Raw genomic sequence first — 19,578 nt, 5'->3', positions numbered from 1 at the left:
AAAGTCGACTGCATTCGGGAGGCATTGTGTCTAAATTTTCGGAGGTCTCGGGGAAATGCCGCCAAAACGGAAAAATGGGCAACTGGCACACCTTAACTCACCCTTTGTTGGGAATTTTCATTATTGTGACGCTGTGCCTTCAACAATGTTGGCATTGTCCTTGCACTTGCTGTTACCTGTTCCTTTTGCCAGCCGTAAACATTTACACACTCCTCAGTCTGGCAAAGTCTGGCGATCATTTATTTTAATGAGCTGCGAAATAGAATTTCTGATGCGTCGCCAAAACTGAAACTGGGAAAAGTCCCCTTTGACTTAAAGAAATTGCTTACCCTTTAATTCATATACCATTAAAAGACTTGATGGAATATATTTCTTTATATATATATATATATATATATATATATATATATTTGGTATTCTCATTTTGCATAATACATTTCATTTGTTGGTTTATATGCTTTAGCTGGAGGACATTGAATTGAATGTTGTTACTGTTTACAAATTGGTTGCTTGGTAAGTACATAATACGTTGATTAACCTATTTACATAGCCGCTACTTTTGATATAGTTATTCCAGAATATAGTCGCTATTAATATTATGCATATTTGATTATGGTTCTAGATAATAATATATTTATAGCAAGTTTCTCCGAATTTGTTTTTGAAACACCTGTTGTCACTATGCTACTTTTGATATACACTTTGCGTGGGTTAATTTGGTACCAACTACGATTAATTTATTCCGTAAATAATATTCAATATCCAAAATATATATAAACATCGGTTAAAGCCGGCACCGGACCAGTGTCCGGTTAATAACAATGATCTTATAATTCCGTAAATTGTATCCTTGTAATTGGTATTAACTATATACAAAGCTCGATTACCATTCAATTTGCGCCGCCGACAGGCGGTGACAGTTTAAGCTTTCCATAATTTTACCTATACGTTCACTTATGCAGTTTTGAAACCCAATAAATAAATACTCTCCCGTTTGAAACGCTAAACCCAAAGGACATGCAAACAACACAAACACAAAGGCGTTTACAATTACAATTACAATTACAATTACGAATACAAATACATTACATATAAACGTACACATGGCTGTAATTGATATAGCTACCGCAGTACACTATATACTTAGCTGCTCGTATGTCATAACTATGGCTAATTTAAAATGATATGTTTGCTGTAATTTACGTTATTCTTTCCTCTTGTTTTTCTTTTTTTTCTGACCTATTAGCTTCCCGCCGGGGTTAGTCTGTTACAAAAATACTGAAGAAATTGCACTTGTATCGGTTTACGATAGCACAAAACACCACTCCAAAGGGAGTCTTCTGAGCCCGCTTGTCCTTTCCAGGAGCTTGAGACTCTGCTCTTGACCTTTGACCTATTGCGGTGCGAGGGCCAGGCTCAAGCTGTTCGACATCATGCTCAAGGCATTGGCAGTTGGCGCTGCGGCTGAACCGGTTGTCTCCTGTAAATGGAAGAATAAGGAGATCAAGATGTATTAGGTGGCAACTAATTTTAAGATTTTATAAAGATTATATATTACGGGTACAACAGAATTTTCTGAGATGCCCCTTTCTAAAAGTTTTTAAAAATATGAAGTAAGTTATGAAGTTAGTAAGTTATGTTTCTAACTTTAAAGTATATTTTTTTGCATTTTTTCGACACCTTTAAAAGTAATCAAGACAATTGTGATTTTTTAGGAGCCCTCATAAACAACGTCAAAATAATGTTGCATACTTTTAGACACTTTTATAAGTGGTTTTAAGAACATTAAGATATATCTAAAACTTTCGATGCTTTTTAATTAAAAAAGGAATTTTAAGAAATCTCTTTCAACTAATTTCCTGCAACCTCATTAACTTCAATTAGACCATAAATAATTTTTTCTTAAGCCAAAAAGTAGAACTCCTCGACACCAACTTAATTTTTGTTCGATAATATAATAATCAATAATTTTAATAATTGGTTAGGATTTTTTTTCCTGCCAAGGATCTTCCATACTCACAATGCTCAGAGTGCGGACGATACAAGCCCTGGTGGCCGGCGGCTCATCCGCCTCCAGTCCGGGGGAACTGCCCCTCGAGGAGACGGAGCCATTGAGCAGCTTGACGTTCAGCTCGTCCGAGTGATGGGTCTGCTGGGAGCTGCTCGACATGCGTCCGTCCAGCGAGAGATCATCCCTGTGCTGATCCTGCAATAGAATCATTAGGGAGTGGGAGTCTCTGCCGGGTGTGGGGATGGCCATATCACCCACCTCCTTGGGACTGGCACCGGGGCTGAACTTGATGTCCAGGCAGTTGGCCTCCATGTCGCTGGCCGCTCCATTCTCAGCCGATGCCGATGAGCCAGAAGATGCCATAATGATTCCCGTTCCCGAGGGCGACATGTGGCCATTGTTGTTGCTGGCCTCCGTGTTGTTGTTGCTAATTTTATTATTGTTATTGGGCTCCTTGTTAAGTGTTGATGAGGCCGGTTGCATCTGTGGCATCTGCTGCTTTGTGGCAACCTCATCAGCGATTGCATGTCCATTCTCCACGGCTGCAGTTGCAATATTATTGTTCGTGGTGGCGGTGGTGCTGATGATGGGGGTGGTTGAGTTGCCCTCATCATCGCCCAGCTCGTAAATGTTAACCATGTGGGCGGCCTGTGCGTGGACCATCAAATCCCAAGGATTGGCGAACGCATCCTTGCAAACGGCGCACAGCAATTTGGCGCTCGTCGGCGGAGTCTCTGTACATTCGGGGTGAAACATGCGAGAATTAATTAGTTATTTAAGTTGGAATTTGCAGAAGGACAGGCAGACAGATCGGAGGCCCTGGCGCATAAATAACTCAATTTTAAATGCATTTGCTAGCAGCCGCAGGACATGAATATCCTGCCGCTCGGCCAGCAGATGTTGCTGACTGGCAAACAACTTCGCCAACAACGAGCCTTAGACAAACACTTTTGGCCGGGGCAAGGGCAAAAAGTGTTTAACAATCATAAATTAATTGCCAACAGACAAGCTGCCACACCCCATTTTCCCCCCAAAAGGCGGCCCGCCCACTTACTTGCACTTGCCGCAAAGGCAACATCCTGGCACTTGCATGTGAACCTCAGCTTGCAATAACTTTTCTTGTGGTCCAATAACTCAGACAGCTCGCCAAAGGATTCCCGGCAATTGCCGCAGATTAATGTGTCCGGATTGCCTGCAAATATGCAAAGGAATTGGTCTTGAAAATGGGTGCAGCCTATGCAAAAACTTCGAAAATGCAGACTGAACATAAGAAATTTAGCCTTCGTTATTAATTTTTAAAACTGTATTACGTTTTCAAGGAAAATATCTAAAATATACACTCAGGGAAAAACACCGTGCTAAAAACAAGTACAAACAGCCTTGATTTAAGAAAAATTGCATGCATTTAAGAACGTTCGTGCTCAAAAAATTCTCATATTGAGCACATTTTGGAGTTTTTATGTCTGCCAACTCTAATAATTCCCAACTGTTTATTCTGAAAGTACTCGGTATATAAGGCGCATAAATTAGGTAGTGTTAATGCCCGTGAGCGGCAATGCGTAAGTAAACTTAAAATATTAATATTATTTATATATATATATATCGTGTATTTCGTTTCAGTTTCCAATACTTATTTCTCTTACTAGCATAAAATAAAAACTCATTTTAGTTTCATAATATTTATATATTGATTTAAGAATTATTCGTCCTTAAATCATGCCTGCAAATTTCTTACTTTATTATTAAATCGTTCTTGTTTTTAGTCCAAATATGACTTGATTTAAGAATTATTCATACTTGATTAAAGACCGAAAGGTTCTTAAATCTAGTATTTTCGGTCTTGAAAATTCGTGCTCAAAAGTAGTATTTTGTTCTCGCGTTCTGTATTTTCCATGCTTGGCGAAGTTTTGACACCGAAAATACTAGGTTCAAGCACGAAATACTTGATTTTTTTTCTGAGTGTAGTTAAGCATGTATGTTAATAATTGAAACGCTAAAAACTTCCATGATATTCACAATCCTAATATTTTTAAAGTCGATGGAGTTGAAAAGATACTTATATCAAAAAAATAAAGATAAAATAAAATTATATAATAAATGAAAACCTTTTAGTATTCAAACCTAAGTTATTTATTTTTCAAGCCTTTTGGCAAATATTTTTAAAATCTATTTAAGCTAAATCTTTACAAAATATATTCATTCTCAAGTCAGTGTAAACGTTCTACCAATTTGGACCGTATGCTAATGGGCCAGATTTTTAGCTCAGCTTGAAGTAGCTGCTTTTTGTCCAGGATCTTATCTTTCTTTCGTTTTGTACGAATCTGTATCTGCGTTTCTTGATCTTTTAATAAGGAAAAAGGTTTTGGATAAGGGGCAATACCATGAGCTATTTTTCTGCGATATCGCAGTAAGTTGGTTATAGCATTTATACGTAAATCAGGCTGAATGACATGTCGACCACTTCGAGGTAGCTGTTGCAGGGACTTTGCCTGCTCGGCATTATCATTTTGAATATTCAGCGAAAAGCTTATCACATTGGGAGACTCTGCAATGCCTTGATTCCTGGGTTTAGGGCAACAGGGCAGTTTTATGGTAGTTCCTTTGGTAGTACGCGTCGTCTGGGGTTTATGGGTGGTGGTCTTGGTGATACTTGGCTTAGTGGCCTTTGTTTTGGCTGCCACCGGAGGCTTCGGCCGTGCTGTAGTGGTGGTGGTCTCTTGCGGCTCCTTGTTCTTCACATCCACCGAAACCGAATCCTCCTCCTCATTTTTATTTGGCTCCTTTGTGGTATCACAGCAATCGGTAGTCGACTCCACATCGCAGATTCCAAGTCCTTTTCCTTCATTTTGATCCATTTGAGTGCCACAGTTCATGACCTCCTGCTGTTGCACATGTTGCACCTGTTGTTGCCCCTGCTGCCGTTGGCCAAAAAACTCGGACAACTGTTGCAGCAACTCCAGTTGTTCGGCAGTTGGCGGGGCATCCTGTGACTCCTGCTTTTTGGGCAGCGGAACAAAGGGCGGCTGGAAGAGGTGGGCGGCCGGGAACTCCTGGTTGTATCTACTCATCTTGACCGGCGGCATCTGGGAGTGATGAAGGGGTCGGTGAGCTAGCGCAGATGGCCTCAGATTGGCTAAAGACTCAACCTGAATCTCCTGATGAACCGGCTGCTGGCTCTGCGGACTCTGTGGCTGCTGCACATCCAACTGGGGTGTGTACCTCATGCCGGGTCTGATTCCGGCAACGGGAACGCTGTTCTCCACCTGCTGCTGATTAGAGCCGTAACCCAAGGCCGGCTTATTGGACAGCAGACTGCTCTTCAGGCTGAGCACTCCCTTCACGTAACTCGGCGGCAGGCGCTGCTGCGGAGTGGACTCATCCAGGGGCAAGGACATCACCGGCTGCTGACCCTGGACTAAGCCCATCATAGTTGCAATGACCGAGAGAAATGCCATGAAAGCTGGTCCACGCACTTCACGTCGACACATTTCTCATTTTCAAAAACTCTATTTTGGCACTTCAAATCAAGGAAAACTAGATGGGGTGTATATTTTCCGGTCGGAGGATTAAGCTGGAGACTAGCTAAGTCAGCATCCCTTTTTACCAATTTCTTAAGCTAAAGTACTTTACATATTAATGTAGACCTAACTTAAAGATGACTTATTATTAGTATCCTTTTAAAAAAATGTACTAACCCTCCTCATACTGGTCAATTCCTGTCTAAAGAATTCGCGTTCTTTTTTTTTTAAATTCTGTTATTAGAAAAGATACGATTTATCAACCGTGACTTCATCAAATAGTTTGGTTTGAAACCCTACAAAAACATTGACCATTTTAAAATAAATCAAATAAAAAACTAAAAATAAAATATAGGTAATAACAAGTAAAAACAAATTATAAAACGTATTTCATTCCATTTTTCTTAAAAATTTCACCCATAAATGTTGAGGTAAAATCGCATTTAATTGCTTTTAAAAAGCTCACTGCAAATTCTTTTGGTAATCCCCAAGATGAAACCACAGACAATCATTACAATATACTTTTCCGGCTTTATCCCTCAATTTCCCAGCATCCTACCAAGCAAACTAGAGTCAATACTCACTGTAGACTTTGAATGGTCCCCATTGCTGATGCAAACTTAATTGCTCCTGAGCATGTTGCTGCTGTTGTAGCTGCTGCTGTTGCTGTTGTTGCTGCTGCTGTTGCTGCTGCTGCTGCTGTTGATGTTGCTGCATCAATTGGCTGTGCAATTGTAGTGGCGTTGCCGCCTGATGAGGCTGCGGTTGCTGTGGGGACAATGCCAGAGTCAACGGCTGCAGCAACGGTTGCTGATGTTGCTGTTGCTGATGTTGCTGCTGCTGCTGCTGCTGATGTTGCTGATGGGTGGCGAAGGCGGCGGCGGCAGCGGCAGCTCCAACCGGATATGGCTCGCCGAGCGCCGTTTGATTAGCAATTATTGCAGACTTTGCATTTTGCGGCGATGTCGTCGCCTGGACAGCAGCCGTGCTGCTCTTCAGCTGAAATCCGAACGGCTGCTGGTGGTGCGGGTGGTGCGGATGTGGGTGGTGCTGCTGCTGCTCCTGTTTGTATTGCGACCAGTGGAGGGATCCCGGAGCCGCCGTTGCCGTTGTGGCCACCGCCGCATTCGACAGCAGATTCTGCTGATGCAGCAGCAACTGCTGTTGCGGCAACAAATTGGCCATGGCCGCCATGGCAACGGCGGCCACCTGCTGCTGATGCTGCTGCTGCTGTTGCTGGTGGTGTTGCTGCTGCTGGTGCTGCACCTGCTGCTGCTGCTGATGGACGGCGGCTGCCGCAGCGGCAGCGGCCACCGCGGCCGCACTGTGATGGTGCTGCCCGTGCTGCTGTTGTTGCTGCTGCACGGCCACCGACAGGCCGCCGCCATTAGTCATCAGGCGCTTCCGCTTCTTGGCCCGCACCCCGTTCGAACCGCCCCCGCCAACGCCCCCGCCGCCCCGCAAAAGCGCCGAGGAACAGTAGCTGTCATAGAAGTAGTCCCTGTATAAGGAAAAAAAATATAAATATTTAATAGGTTTAGATAAAGGTCATTCCATCAGTTTATAAACCCATTAAAGGCCAGAGAGTTGCCCTAAACAGAAACCATGTTATTAAAAATTTTTTTTATTGACATACTATCTATTTAATAAAATATATCGATAATTTAACTGTTTTAAATATTATTTTACTTAAACTAACAACCGCTTCTTTATGATTTGTCTGTATTTGCTTGATCTGACTTGCCTAAAATGAGTTAATTATTTCATAGTTTAATATATAAATATCCTGAAGAGGGTTAATGATTTCTTATGCGTTCACTTATGTTCCTTAATAATCAATTTGGTTTATCGGTGTATTAAGAAAACAAAAAGCTAGTTAGAGGTCTTAATCCGCTCAATAAATATTTGCCCGCTAATTGAAGTGTCATCAATGTCTGGCTCCCAAAAGTATGCTGCTAACAAAATTAAAGTACAGGAAAAGTTGGTTTTTCTTTGGCAAGCGTAACGAATGGGCCATACCCTGGACAACTAAAAAGAATAAAAATACTTTAAGAAAATCAATTTTTTTTTGAACCTTCAAAGAACCTTTATATACCATTAAAATATCTATTGAAATGTTTATTTATCATTGTGATAAGCTTTTTCCTTTAATAATTCTTCTTATAGCTATATATTTCTTTCCTAACTCTTCCTCCTTCACAAAATTCTCCCCGGAATGCGAATACCCTCTCATTAACTTGAAATGAACAACCTGCCAACTGTTGCCCGACCGCACTGTCAGTCCGTCACTTCAATTCCTCAACCCTCCCGTCAGTCCGTCAATATTTGTTTAGGCTGCCATTGCCGCCGCTTGAATTGTCATTTGGCAATTGTGTTTGTGTGCTGGCCCTCCCGTTGGGTTATGTTGCCAGTGATTGATACAAATGCCGGAACAGGACGAAAGTCCCCCCCCCTCCTTTCGATAAAACCAACCAATTGTGGTCAAATGAGGGGGGGGGGGGGTGAACTGGGCAGATCCTGGCAAAGGAGGCGGGGCTCAACAATTGCGGCTTTTTCGGTCAGTTTGTGTGTGGTCAAATAGTGCGGGGAAAAGGTGAGCAGCCGTTTAATGACAAACACGAGAGCACCTGGATATATGGGTTCCCATAGAGGGGGTCCTGACATGTTTGCGTTTTAATTACAATCAAGTCGCTGTCAGTTGGGTTTCCCGCCCAAACTCCTGCTCGATGTCCCTTTTAAAGCCAAACGCAAACGCATTTCGTTTCGGCGTCATTAAGCTTAAATTAAATATTTCCACACGAGTGCCGGGGTTCGGCGGTATATGGGATCTGGAGCTCAAGGCCCAAATAAATTGTGAATGTCGCTCAGTCATCATTAAGGCCACGGCGCCACGACAAAGACAAACAAGTGCACATGTCAGGGCCAGGACATTATGGCATACATTGCAACTGTCACTCACAGGATTCACGGGATACGGATACATTCACATACACCATATATATGTATGGAGTGTGTTGACGCAGCCCTCGAACACCAAAACTGACCCTCACAGGCGAAAGGCGAAAAGTAAATGGTGAAATGGAGAAATGGAGACGAGAACTTGGCCTGAAGTGTTCCGGTTGGGTGCAAAAAACCCGGCTAGCCGTTGACAGCCAAATATTTTATGCCGGACGGGGCGTTGAAACAAAGGGCGACCCCATCGCCTGATGAATGGTTCCTTATTTATTTATTTGTTTGTTGTGCGGTATCCAGAAAGTCCCCGAAACACCCAGTCCGTTAAATGATATGTAAATATAAAGTCTAAGCGGAAGCCAGATGGCGGCGTTAAATTGAGCAAAGTTAATTTTTTAGATTAAATTGAAATGAGGCAAATATTGTCTGGAATTCTGGGGCTGAAGTCCTTGGTAATCCTGCGTGAGACTTACCAATCGTTTCCGGTCTTGCTCACATTCTGGCGTTTCCTTCCAATCTGATGCGCTTTCGGTTCGGCCACCATGTTGACATCTGCAAAATAGAATTGGAAATGGGAATTTTCTTAATGACAAAAGGCAATCTGCTTTATGCTCCGAAAATATAAATATACACAAACATTTTGGGTCCTTTGAAGTCATTGTCTAAGCAGTGTACAAAAAGCTGGGGATAGCACAAAGGCGGTCCTTTATTATTATACTCCTTTCATTATGCAAATGAATAGAAAAGCTGTGAGTGATTAAAAAGGTTTTTTTCTATGTGCATGTCCATTGGCCAACTGCATTTCTTGGTTAATACAATCTCGCTGCATGCCAATCATTAATCTTAATAAAAGTGCGCTAAAGTCGGAATATACAATGTCAGTTCTGGTATATGCATAAAAACAATGATGCCGACGCAATAGTAACAGATAGTTGATGGGGAAATGCTCTTAAAAATATGAATATTTATAATATTGAACAGTTCTTAAAACAACTCAAGAAAAATGTGGACTTTATTTTAACAGCAAAAACTCTTCCAAACATATTCATTTTAGAATTTTCTCTTAAGATGAATATCAATAATATTAAGAAGTTCTTAAAACTACTCGAAAAAATATGGTATTTATTTTTAATAGCGTTAACTAGCCCAAATGTATTTATTTTAAGATTGCCTTTGAGTCGCCTCAATTGCCTCAATAAGAGTACAGAAATATTTTGATAAACGTTAACCGCATTTGATTTTCCAATGAAAAGGGTGCGACAGAGGATGTTTTTTATATGGAAAGCTATTTGCAGGAGGCCAGGACTTAGGGAAGGGATTTCCCTCGCAGCCCACGCTCATTCATCATAATTCATGACAAAGTTTGAAGTACGACGGCTGCGCCTCCAATCCCTTAAAAAAAATGAAAAGGAATATTCACAGAAACCAAGAGCTATCTACAAATTGGTGGGATTGGTTTAAAAAAAAAATACTACAAGAAAAGCGGGCGTGATGGCTTTCTTTTTTCAGCTGCTCTATTTTCTCCTTGGCTTTTTTGTTATTTTTGCTTCCCTTTTCCTGCCTCACTGTCCGACTGTTGGGCTGCCAGGCTATAATTAAGATTAAGGATAAAAGCGTAAGAAGGATTTGCACAAGTTTCAGCCAGCCACCCAGTCAACCAACCCCCTTTTTCCCTTAGTGTAAATCGCTTTAGTTGGCCTGGCCGCATTTCCCGTCGCTTCAAAGTCAATGGCGCGTAGCAATGAAATATTACGCCGGCCACTTTGTTGTTGGTTCTTCTTTTCCTAATCAGTGGAATTAGCATTCCACATTTAGCAATTCGCATTTGCATAAGCGGTAGTATTTTTTATGAGAGCTGCGCTGAGCAATTTCCATTTTACTCGCCGGCGAACGGGGCGTATGAATATGAAGCATCCGCAGCGTTGCCGCCAGCAGCAGAAGCATCATCATCAGCTGACACAGAGCACTAAGTGCATTAACTTGTTCTCCACACGAGACACGCACTGGAGAAAATAAAAAAAATGTAAAGGGGAAAGCAGGGAAAACAGTGAGGAAAAGACTCGCAGAACCGTCAACATGGCAGCTGCAACTGGCGTTGAATTATTTCATTAAACGCCAAACGACTAGACTGTCAGATAGTCAGATAGTCGGGGGGAAAAATGCAGATACAAAAGACAGTCGACTGTCTGGCGCAACATTGAAATTTCATTAAAAGTATCGTGCCAAGATTTATGTCGGCCGCACTTTAAGTTTTTGCGGCCGGCAGCGACTTCCGCCCGTCGAAATACTCAGACATTAGTGTGCGAGGGGTGCCTAGAGATATGGCCACTACACATGCCAGGATCGTCGGGGCTCCTTCATTACTACGGGCCAACTATGTAAGCCATAAGCCAGGACAAACCATTCCATCCGCACCACCGCCTTCTTTTGCCTTCGCGGCGCCTTTGTGGCTTTTTTCGCGCGTTTGTTCGATTTTAGTGCAACGCTTCCGCTGCCGGCGGCCATTAACCTGACGGATCCCCCTAACCCTATACCAAAACTCCTTTCAGAAGACCCACGTAACTGGCGATATCCCACGGACATGCAACTTTGGCCCAGGCGAGGACGAGGGTTAAGGTCTGGAATGTCTATGCAAAGCAGCAGCCTTCGTTAGCGGGGATTTCTGGGCACACGGCAGTTGCACTGATTTAAGAAAGCCCTATGCCGTCTTTAACTACACATATAGTGTGCACTTTAAAGGTAAACAAGTAAGATAAATAAAGAAAACGATTTTGGTTTCAATTTAAAATAAAACCATTTGAGCAACTAAAATATACTACTTTACTTTTTTTTTTCAAAAAACCATAATTTCATAAAAATATGTAACAATTTGTTTTAGATAAAAAGTAATTAAAGCCGTAAGTATTTTACAAAATTTTAATATCTAATAAATATTATCTGTTTCCAAAAATCGAAAAAAATTTTGCTACATTTTCAACTGAAATTTGATTTTGTTTAAAACAAATTTATATTAAGAAATTTAAAAAATAACATAGTTTTCCATTATTGACAGCCGTAATTGTCACTCCTTACAAGCTTAAAATAATAACCAAATATTGAGAAACAGGTGTTAGTAATGGATTTCCAGGACATGCAGAACACGCAGCCTGCCGGATCAAAGATATAAATCCTTACCTAATGTCTGGCTGAGGACCGTCTTGCCATCCTCGCCGTGGCAGGCATTCCGGGCATCGAACGGGTTGGTGAACTGCACAAAGGCATAGCCCTTATGCATGGATATGCCTGCGGGATATACGCATTGATTCAGATGTTGGGGGCCAGGGATTTTGGTTGCAGGATGACAAGGACTTACCCGCGAGGCGGCCGTAGATCTGAAACATGCGCTCCACGTCCGTTTTGGAGCACTGGAAGGTATTCAGATTGCCCACGAAGATGCGCGAGTTGACCGCCTGCGGATCCTGCGAGTTGGTCTGGTTGGACAGCTTGGACAGCTTCATGGTGGCTGTCGAGGACCCGAACCCGGACCCGGACCCAAACCCCACCGGCGACGTCACAGGTCCTGCCAAGGACACGGGCACGGGCGCAGCCGCGGCGCACGTGTGTCCGAAATACAAGAACGCAATCCTGGCGGAAGCCCTTCTGTTGTCCTCGTTTTCGATGCTGCTTTTAATTTTTGGTTAATGGTTCTTTTTTTTTTGACTGTGGCTTAGACGAGGCTTTTGTCGGCGGCTTATTGGATTTGCAGTCGGATTGTTTTCCCCTCCCCAGCAGATTTTTCACTTTTTAACGAATCCAAATATGTGAGCGGCTGCAGATTGTCCGGTATCGTTGGAAAATCTGCAAAATAAAAGGAATACGCATCGTACAATAAATAAAAATCACAACCGCTTTTGTTTCTTTTTGTTTGTTTGTCGTCGGGCTTAAAAATCAAATGGATATCAACGGTCGTATGTGTGTTTCATTTATTTTGTGGGTAGGGATTTTGTGTTTTTTTGGGGTATTTTATCTTAGCGCCAGGCAATTAAAATGCAAAAATGCCTTTTTAATTGAAAAAAAAATGCTTCCATCGGTTAATAATTTAATCTGGTTTAAGAAAGGTTGGTTAACCAAAGGCTTGGTAACGATTTTTATTGGAATTTATTTTTTAAGTATATATATTTACCAAACAATATTTAAACGACATCGAGGAAAATTTGGAATCTCTTCTTTATATTTAAACAACACACTAGGTTTTAAAAATATTATTAGCAAATGCATAAGTGGAAAAAAATATATTTAATGTAATCTCTGTATTTCATTTATAATATTTTCTTAAGATCTTTTATATTTGGGTGGTTAAAAGGATATTTTTTCCATGATTATCTCTTTATATATACTTGTATGTTCTTTTGCTTTTTCTGGAAACATGTTTTCAGCTTGTTATTAAATTAAATAACTTTGAAATGGCTTACACATACAGGGACTCGCCCAGTTTCACACCCATTATCCTTCCCTTGGAAAAAGGATAAAAAGGAGAGGCAGCAACAACAAAGAAACTTTTCTCTCGCTCGTGGAAAAGTGAAAAATTAAGCGTTTTTATTGCGCTTTCGATGGCAACAGTGCAGTGCCTCCTTGTCTGACACTCCGCCCCTCTCGCTCCCACTTACCAATACCAATGCCACCGCCATTGTGGCAACATGTGTGTTCAATGTGTGCGTGTGTATGTGGCTTCTTTGCATAGTGTGCGTGTGAGAGGGTGTCAGAGTGTGGGTGCCAAAGGGCATTAAAATGTACAAAAGACGTGCATGAAATAAAAATAAAACATGCAGCCATAAAAATAAAATACTCGTGTACTAGCAAATTGTTAATGTGATTTTTATGCAATCCCCAGCCCTCAAGAATTTATTGCGGATTTATGGGCGCGCCAGTTGGTGTTAATTGTGAAAGCTTTTGGCGCTTAAACTTGAATCTAATATGGGGAGAAATATATGATATGGAGGAAAAATAGTAGAATAAACAAGGGTTACAAGTAAAAAATATAACTATAAAGTTATAGCCTTGTAAATATAATATTGATATGTCGAATACATAGAAGAATACGCAAAAGTTACAAGGAAAAATATAACTTTAAAGTTAAAACATTGTAAATATTATATTGGATAGATTATATTGAAATATATTTTATATTACTAGTTTAAATTGGAAATTCATTAAGCTTATTAAGTATTTTATATCTTCATTATCAAACCAGCCCAATCATAATTAACTAGTATTTCTGTTTATTCCTACATTTTACTTATATTTTAGTACTTAGAAATGGAGACATTCACATTCATCGCCGTCAGCTACACAAAGTTGGTAAATATTCATTGATCGGTATCTACAGCTTTTCCCATCAGTTTTATTAAAAGCGTTTTCGCATTGTTTGGCATAAATCAAACGGAGGAACCAGAAAAGGAGTAACAAGGAGCTGGGATATTCATGGCTTTGGCTGCATTGTGCGCCAGTTATGAGTGAAAGGCTCTTTATTTATTATAATGGCATTCCTGCCTGCCAGTCTTCTGTCTGGTTTTCATCCATTCATTCACCCATTCAGGCATTCATTCACTCATCCAACGGTTTCTATTTTTGTGTCGCATTGTCCTTGCAAATGAAGGAACAACGCCGATGGCAAAATCACAGTGAACAAAACGGGCAGATGTTCCAAGTTGATAAGTTTGGATTGAAATAAACAACTCCCTTTGACTTAAGACTATTTGAATTCCAGGCGATTATCAAATATGAATTGGAGATGTATTAAGTATTACTTTACCCACAATATTATCATTAACATCATTTTTAAACAATTTTGTAACGTTTTCGAATAATAGATAAAGAATATTTTGCTAACTATAAGATTTTTCTTTGTGCATTACATAAGAGCTTCCTTGAAGTCTGATGTTCGTCATTGTGAAAATCCTACAACAATAGCAACAACCACAGGGAGTGAAAAACCCCATCCCTGCTGAAGTCATATTGAATATGCAACAGTTTTGGTGGCCTACATTTCGGGGCTGTCGGCATTTTAATGAACGCAACTTTAATTAAGACAACAAAACCGGTTGGTGACACATATTTAAGGTGTCTGTGCTTAATCCTGTGGACTTGAACGTGTGGTAGCAGAGTTTCTCTAGTGCCGGCACAAGTGGTTAGTTAACTCGGCTTAATTATAATTAACTGCACTACGGACCAAGTCGGCAGCCCAAGTTCAACCGCTAGAAAATGTGCAGGAAATTGCCGTAGTTCTCTTGTTTCACTCCTTTTGCCTGCCCCTCTGGAGTCCTGGTAGTTTTTTTTTTAGGCCCAGGACAAAGGCTGCCACCGTTTGCACTTTTATTTTCCAGACGCCTGAGCGCAAAAGTAAATTAAGACGCTTCGTGGCAAGTGAGTAAGTAAAAGGCGTCGCAGGCTAAACTTCAGGATGCCAACATGGGAGCCTCCTTGTGGAGGAGCATGTGAACTGAACTTTGTAATTGAGTGCGGAAAAAGCACACAAACAGGATTTGAAGTACGAAGAAGTAGGAGATGTGATGCTCTTATAAAATCTACAACCAATAACAGAAATAAAAACATTTTATAAAGGCATATATTATGCAAACATATATCACCATGTATTCTTAAGATCCTTTGGGGTACTTAAAAATTTTGTAAACTATTTTATTGGGGATCCTAGGATGAGTAGTTGATGTAATGCTCTTAAAAAATCTTCAACCAATAATATAAATAATTACATTTTACAAAGGGTATATTATGCAATCATAAAGTACCACATTTTATTAAGATCTTTAAGGAATCTTGTAATAAATCACCAATATATTAGCCTTCAGGCATTATTAATATCTTTTTAAGCTACACAGCGAGCTCTTTTATTTTTATCATTTTTCTTAGCCTAGTTAATGGACTCCTGCTGAAAGTGTTTAATTACTTTTGCTGCATCCGCTCAGGATTGGGATGCCTAATGCCCCGCATTGTCTACGGCTTAAAGTCAACGACTCTGTGGACTACATTTCGCAGCTCCTTTTCCAAGAATTTTGCTCTCCCATTTTTTATTCGCCCACAGTTCGTGTTAAAGCGTTTTGATGGGACCTCGACGTGCTATAAATAATGCAGCAAGCCATTAAGCTGGCGGAGTTGTTGAAGAGCCAACGAGGCGATGCTGCCAGGATTATCGGAGGCGAGCGATCAAATGTCAAAGGACACATTTCGTCACCACGCCTGTTGCTATTTACTGCCTACCTCGCCGTATCATCTTGTGTTTTCTTTTTCCATCTCTACATATGTTTATATGGCAGACAACTTTTCATTTCAAATTGCTCGGGGCGAGTGGGGGGGGGTGTTGATGGCAACCCTAATAGCGCAGCACAAAAAATGAATAGACGTCGTGGCCCATTGAAAGCCGAAAAGTCAACAAAGGGGGCCTCAGCCACCCACCGATTCGGGGCCAGATAGAGCGACAAATAACCCCAATTGAAAGGGGATGGGTGGGCCGAAACGGCGGAGGAATGATGATGATGCCATGTGTGTATTGACAAGCCAGCAAACAACTTTATTCATAAGCAGTCAAACAGGACGAAGTCGGTCCAGGACATGGCAGACCGGGCCACAAGGACCCGCAGACGTGACCCCGGTCGAGCCAAGCCGAATCCGATCCAAAAAGCAGGCAATGCATATGCATGCACTGTGAAAAATTAGGAAACTGATATATGAAAATTTTAAAAATTCTCATTCGTTTTTAAGATTTTAGTTCTGTTCTTAAAAATAGATCGAAATTTTCGAAGATGAAAATGTTTTTGTTATGCTAAAATCAAGATGAATAGGCGGTATTTACATTATACATATATCTCAACATCTAAACTATTAGTCCAGTCAGTAGTGTATACTTAGTGAAAAGTTGTTAAATAAACTAAATTTAACTTTTATCTTCTCACCATTTCGTTCTAATATAGAGATATTTGATACCTAAATGTATTTACACGGTTTTTAAGAACGAATGTTCTCAAATCAAGAACAATATATTTGAATATATTTCTCTGTGTAGAAGCCTAGACATTTATTATATTTATTGTGAACTTGAAAAGTATACTTTATCATTAAAATCACTTTTTATTCAAACTATCCCATGAATTAAAATTAATTTCTATAATTTTTCAATCCTTTATTCCAATTTTACATTGTAAGCAGAACATGACTAATAAAATTTTACAAGTTTGACATATTGCTACTTCTGTTGAGATATTTATTAATAATTTTTTCTCAGTGCATCAGCATGTGCCCAGAGATGACTTCACGTCTGCTGGCGATAACTCTGCCGAGTTTATGGAACTCTGACCAGACCAGACTCGAACTAGCCCAACTTTCGGGACTTTCATGGCTTGAAATTCATACATCGAATATGCTGAAAACATTCCGCAAAATAACTCAAAATTGCCGATAAGCGGAGAACGTGTCGCCACCCGATCATTGTTTGCATTTTGTTTGCTGTTAATTTATCGTAATGCACAAAGCAATTTGCTAAAGAGTGAGTCAGTGAAAAACTGAAACAAATATTTAAATATATTTGCTGGCGTATTAAGTGCCAACTATTTGCATAAATAACAAGAAATTAATAACAAACACACGGCGCCATGGCAGCAGCCGCACAAAAGTTAATAATTGCTGCATGTCAACAGGCTGTGGAAATGGGTGGAAAGTGCTACTGACATGTGGACCACATATAAATGAAAAATATGCCAGGCGGTGGCGGGGGAAAAAAAAGAAAACATGGTGCTTCGAGGATGGAATACCATTTTATCACTTGACAGTAAATGCGTTTTATTGCGCTGCTCATTAAATAAATTAAATTTGCAAACGAATAACGCGAAATGGGGAAATCGGAAAAGTATTTAAACAATTAAATCGCCAAGGATTTCTCACTTTAAAACAACGAGATACCAATTTTACGGGTGTTCACATGTTGAACATGGCAAAAAAATATATCAATTACTGACAGATATTAAAATGTTGATATACAAATAAGTGGAATATAATAAAGAAATGGTTCTAATTATTATTATTAAGAGACATATTCCTTTTAATTTAATTTATATTAGTCCAGTTCTTATAAAATGCAATTCATAGTACGGAAAACTTAAATTATGTATGCCCATGTTAACCGAGAAAATGGGGAAAAATGGGAAACACCTGATCAAAATAACAATACCCCCTGAAAGGGTATAAAAGCTCTATTCAGAGTAAACCGTTAAAGATGTCATTGGTCACATGAAACTTTCCAATTAAATTGGTTCGTTACACCCATCTAACCATTTAAAAATCTAGTAATATTATTAAGTAGATTGTACTCAAAGTTATAGGTCCATATCTATACTGCTTAACGATGAAGCTCGTTGTGACACTGCTAATTCTAACGTTTCTTATTTCGGCCAGTGCAAAAAAGAAAGTGCGTGCCAGGATCGCCGGAGGCTATAGAGCCAAGCCTTATACGATGACGTACCTCGTTGGAATTCTCTTCGCCAAATCTCACCTGTCCAAAATTGAGTTAGGGGCCGGCACCATAATATCGAACCAATGGGTAATTACAGTCAGGAATGTCCTGATCTATGAGTTTATCGAGGTACACTTTGGCTCGAGGAGACCGTGGTGGGGCTATCGCCGTAAAAGGGTCTACAGTCAAAACTTTTACTTTCACTTTGATAAAAATCGCACTCTTGCCTTGGTAAAGGTGCCGTACCAGAAATTCGACGAACGCCTAGACAGAGTACGTATTCCATCTTATAAAGATTGGCGTAATCACTACGTGGGAGCTAAGACCGTGATATGCGGTTGGGGAAATGGAAAAGTTGGAGGCGATCCCCCCGATTGGCTGCGCTGCGCTGTAGTAAAGCCCATAACCAACGAGGAGTGCGCCAAGTATTACCCCCAATTGCAATACTATGAAATGTGCACATCCGGAGATGATAACAAAGGTATTTGCGATGGCGACATTGGCGGTTCTGTGGTTTCTTTCCAGGGTAAGATGATGCTGATTGGCGTTATAAATCTTAGACCCGCCAACTGTAGCGGGGGCTGGCCATCGATACACGTCCGGATCAGCAATCACTTATTGTGGATAAAGACAGTCACTGGAATATCTTACCGTAAGTTTGCTAACTATTAATTATTTGACTACTAAAGAAGTATAACTGATTATATTGATTATTTTCAGGATAAGCAAAGTCATATCCATATATTTCTAAACACAGTTATATTGGAAACAAGGGCCACATTATGATATATTTTATTTTTGTAATTAAACAATCCAGAAACTGATTTTAAAGTAGTATGCAAAAAGCATCCACCAACGATTATTTTTAAGTAACTTGATAGCATTAAAACAATGATTGTAGCTTAATAAATAATTAAAAACATTTTATCAACATTATAATAATTACATTGCTTTTTGCTATAATTTTACAGTTTGAGAATAACTCAACGCCCTACTAAATCCACCCCAAAAGTCGGCTACACAGTTTAAACTTACACCACTCTAGCATAATTTGTTTCGCTTGTAATGTTACATTTTAATGCGATTTAGGGATATTATATAGCCGCTCCTCGCACGACCGTTAAAGTGTTAAATTTATTGTTATTGTAGCCTCTGTTCGCAGTGGCAGTTGCAGTTTCAGTATTTGTTTTATTTCGCTCTTTTCGGTTCAGGCTGCGGTTCTTTAGCGCGCATTCATTCATTATCGCCAGTCCCTATATGTAGAATGTACAATGTGCATACATATTTACACATATGTATATCTGTTGTGCGGTCCGTCTGGTGTGGCAATAAAAATGGCTTGAATATTTTTCAGTTTGTTATGCATTTTCCTGCCACTTGGGCAGCAACAACAATTATGAATAACTCGCTGCATAATGGCCTGCAAGCTGTTCCTATGGAATTCCTGGATCGATTACTGGGGGGTGGTTGTTCGGGTACATATACGTATATATATCACTCCGCCAATTATAAGGCAAGGGGAACTGAACAGGCAACTGGCAGTCCCGGCGACAGTAATCAAATAATTGTTGCACTCGCTGTCATACGTATCGCTCTTT

General features: G+C 40.2%; 3 protein-coding genes across 5 annotated transcripts in view; 1 reads left to right on the top strand and 2 right to left on the bottom strand.

Moving 5' to 3' along the window:
- Positions 1 to 1,217: 1,217 nt before the first annotated feature.
- The window catches only part of LOC119552916 (G-box-binding factor), a 36,351-nt gene continuing 17,990 nt past the window's right edge, over positions 1,218 to 19,578 (bottom strand). Inside the window, exons 2-9 of one of the 2 annotated variants that reach the window (XM_037862854.1) lie at positions 11,834 to 12,318; positions 11,656 to 11,763; positions 8,955 to 9,033; positions 6,114 to 7,030; positions 3,066 to 3,203; positions 2,270 to 2,745; positions 2,021 to 2,206; positions 1,218 to 1,480 (exon numbers count right to left, since the gene is read on the bottom strand). In XM_037862854.1, coding sequence (XP_037718782.1) covers positions 1,394 to 1,480; positions 2,021 to 2,206; positions 2,270 to 2,745; positions 3,066 to 3,203; positions 6,114 to 7,030; positions 8,955 to 9,033; positions 11,656 to 11,763; positions 11,834 to 11,978 — 2,136 coding nt within the window. In that variant the 5' untranslated portion in view covers positions 11,979 to 12,318 and the 3' untranslated portion in view covers positions 1,218 to 1,393. Of the gene's footprint in view, positions 1,481 to 2,020; positions 2,746 to 3,065; positions 3,204 to 6,113; positions 7,031 to 8,954; positions 9,034 to 11,655; positions 11,764 to 11,833; positions 12,319 to 19,578 lie in introns of both variants that reach the window. The other variant, XM_037862853.1, reaches the window with a different exon arrangement.
- On the bottom strand, positions 4,191 to 5,521 carry LOC119552917 (rho GTPase-activating protein gacII). Of its 2 annotated transcripts, XM_037862856.1 has the most exons (2): positions 5,158 to 5,521; positions 4,191 to 5,094 (listed from the first exon to the last, which is right to left on the bottom strand). In XM_037862856.1, exons 1-2 carry the CDS (start codon positions 5,497 to 5,499, stop codon positions 4,219 to 4,221), a joined length of 1,218 nt encoding a protein of 405 aa, XP_037718784.1. In that variant the 5' UTR covers positions 5,500 to 5,521; the 3' UTR covers positions 4,191 to 4,218. The 2 variants fall into 2 exon arrangements, with proteins under 2 accessions (XP_037718784.1, XP_037718783.1); XM_037862855.1 differs by having other exon boundaries at positions 4,191 to 5,521.
- LOC119552918 (serine protease 1) lies at positions 17,843 to 18,919 on the top strand. The gene is made up of 2 exons (XM_037862858.1): positions 17,843 to 18,632; positions 18,701 to 18,919. The coding sequence occupies exons 1-2, from the start codon at positions 17,873 to 17,875 to the stop codon at positions 18,703 to 18,705; spliced, it is 765 nt and encodes a 254-aa protein (XP_037718786.1). The 5' UTR covers positions 17,843 to 17,872; the 3' UTR covers positions 18,706 to 18,919.

Source organism: Drosophila subpulchrella, chromosome 3L (assembly GCF_014743375.2).
Source record: "Drosophila subpulchrella strain 33 F10 #4 breed RU33 chromosome 3L, RU_Dsub_v1.1 Primary Assembly, whole genome shotgun sequence".
Classification (NCBI taxonomy): Eukaryota; Metazoa; Arthropoda; class Insecta; order Diptera; family Drosophilidae; genus Drosophila; species Drosophila subpulchrella.
The sequence above is the reverse complement of the archived record's forward strand: the minus strand, read 5'-3'. Positions and strand labels throughout refer to the sequence as shown.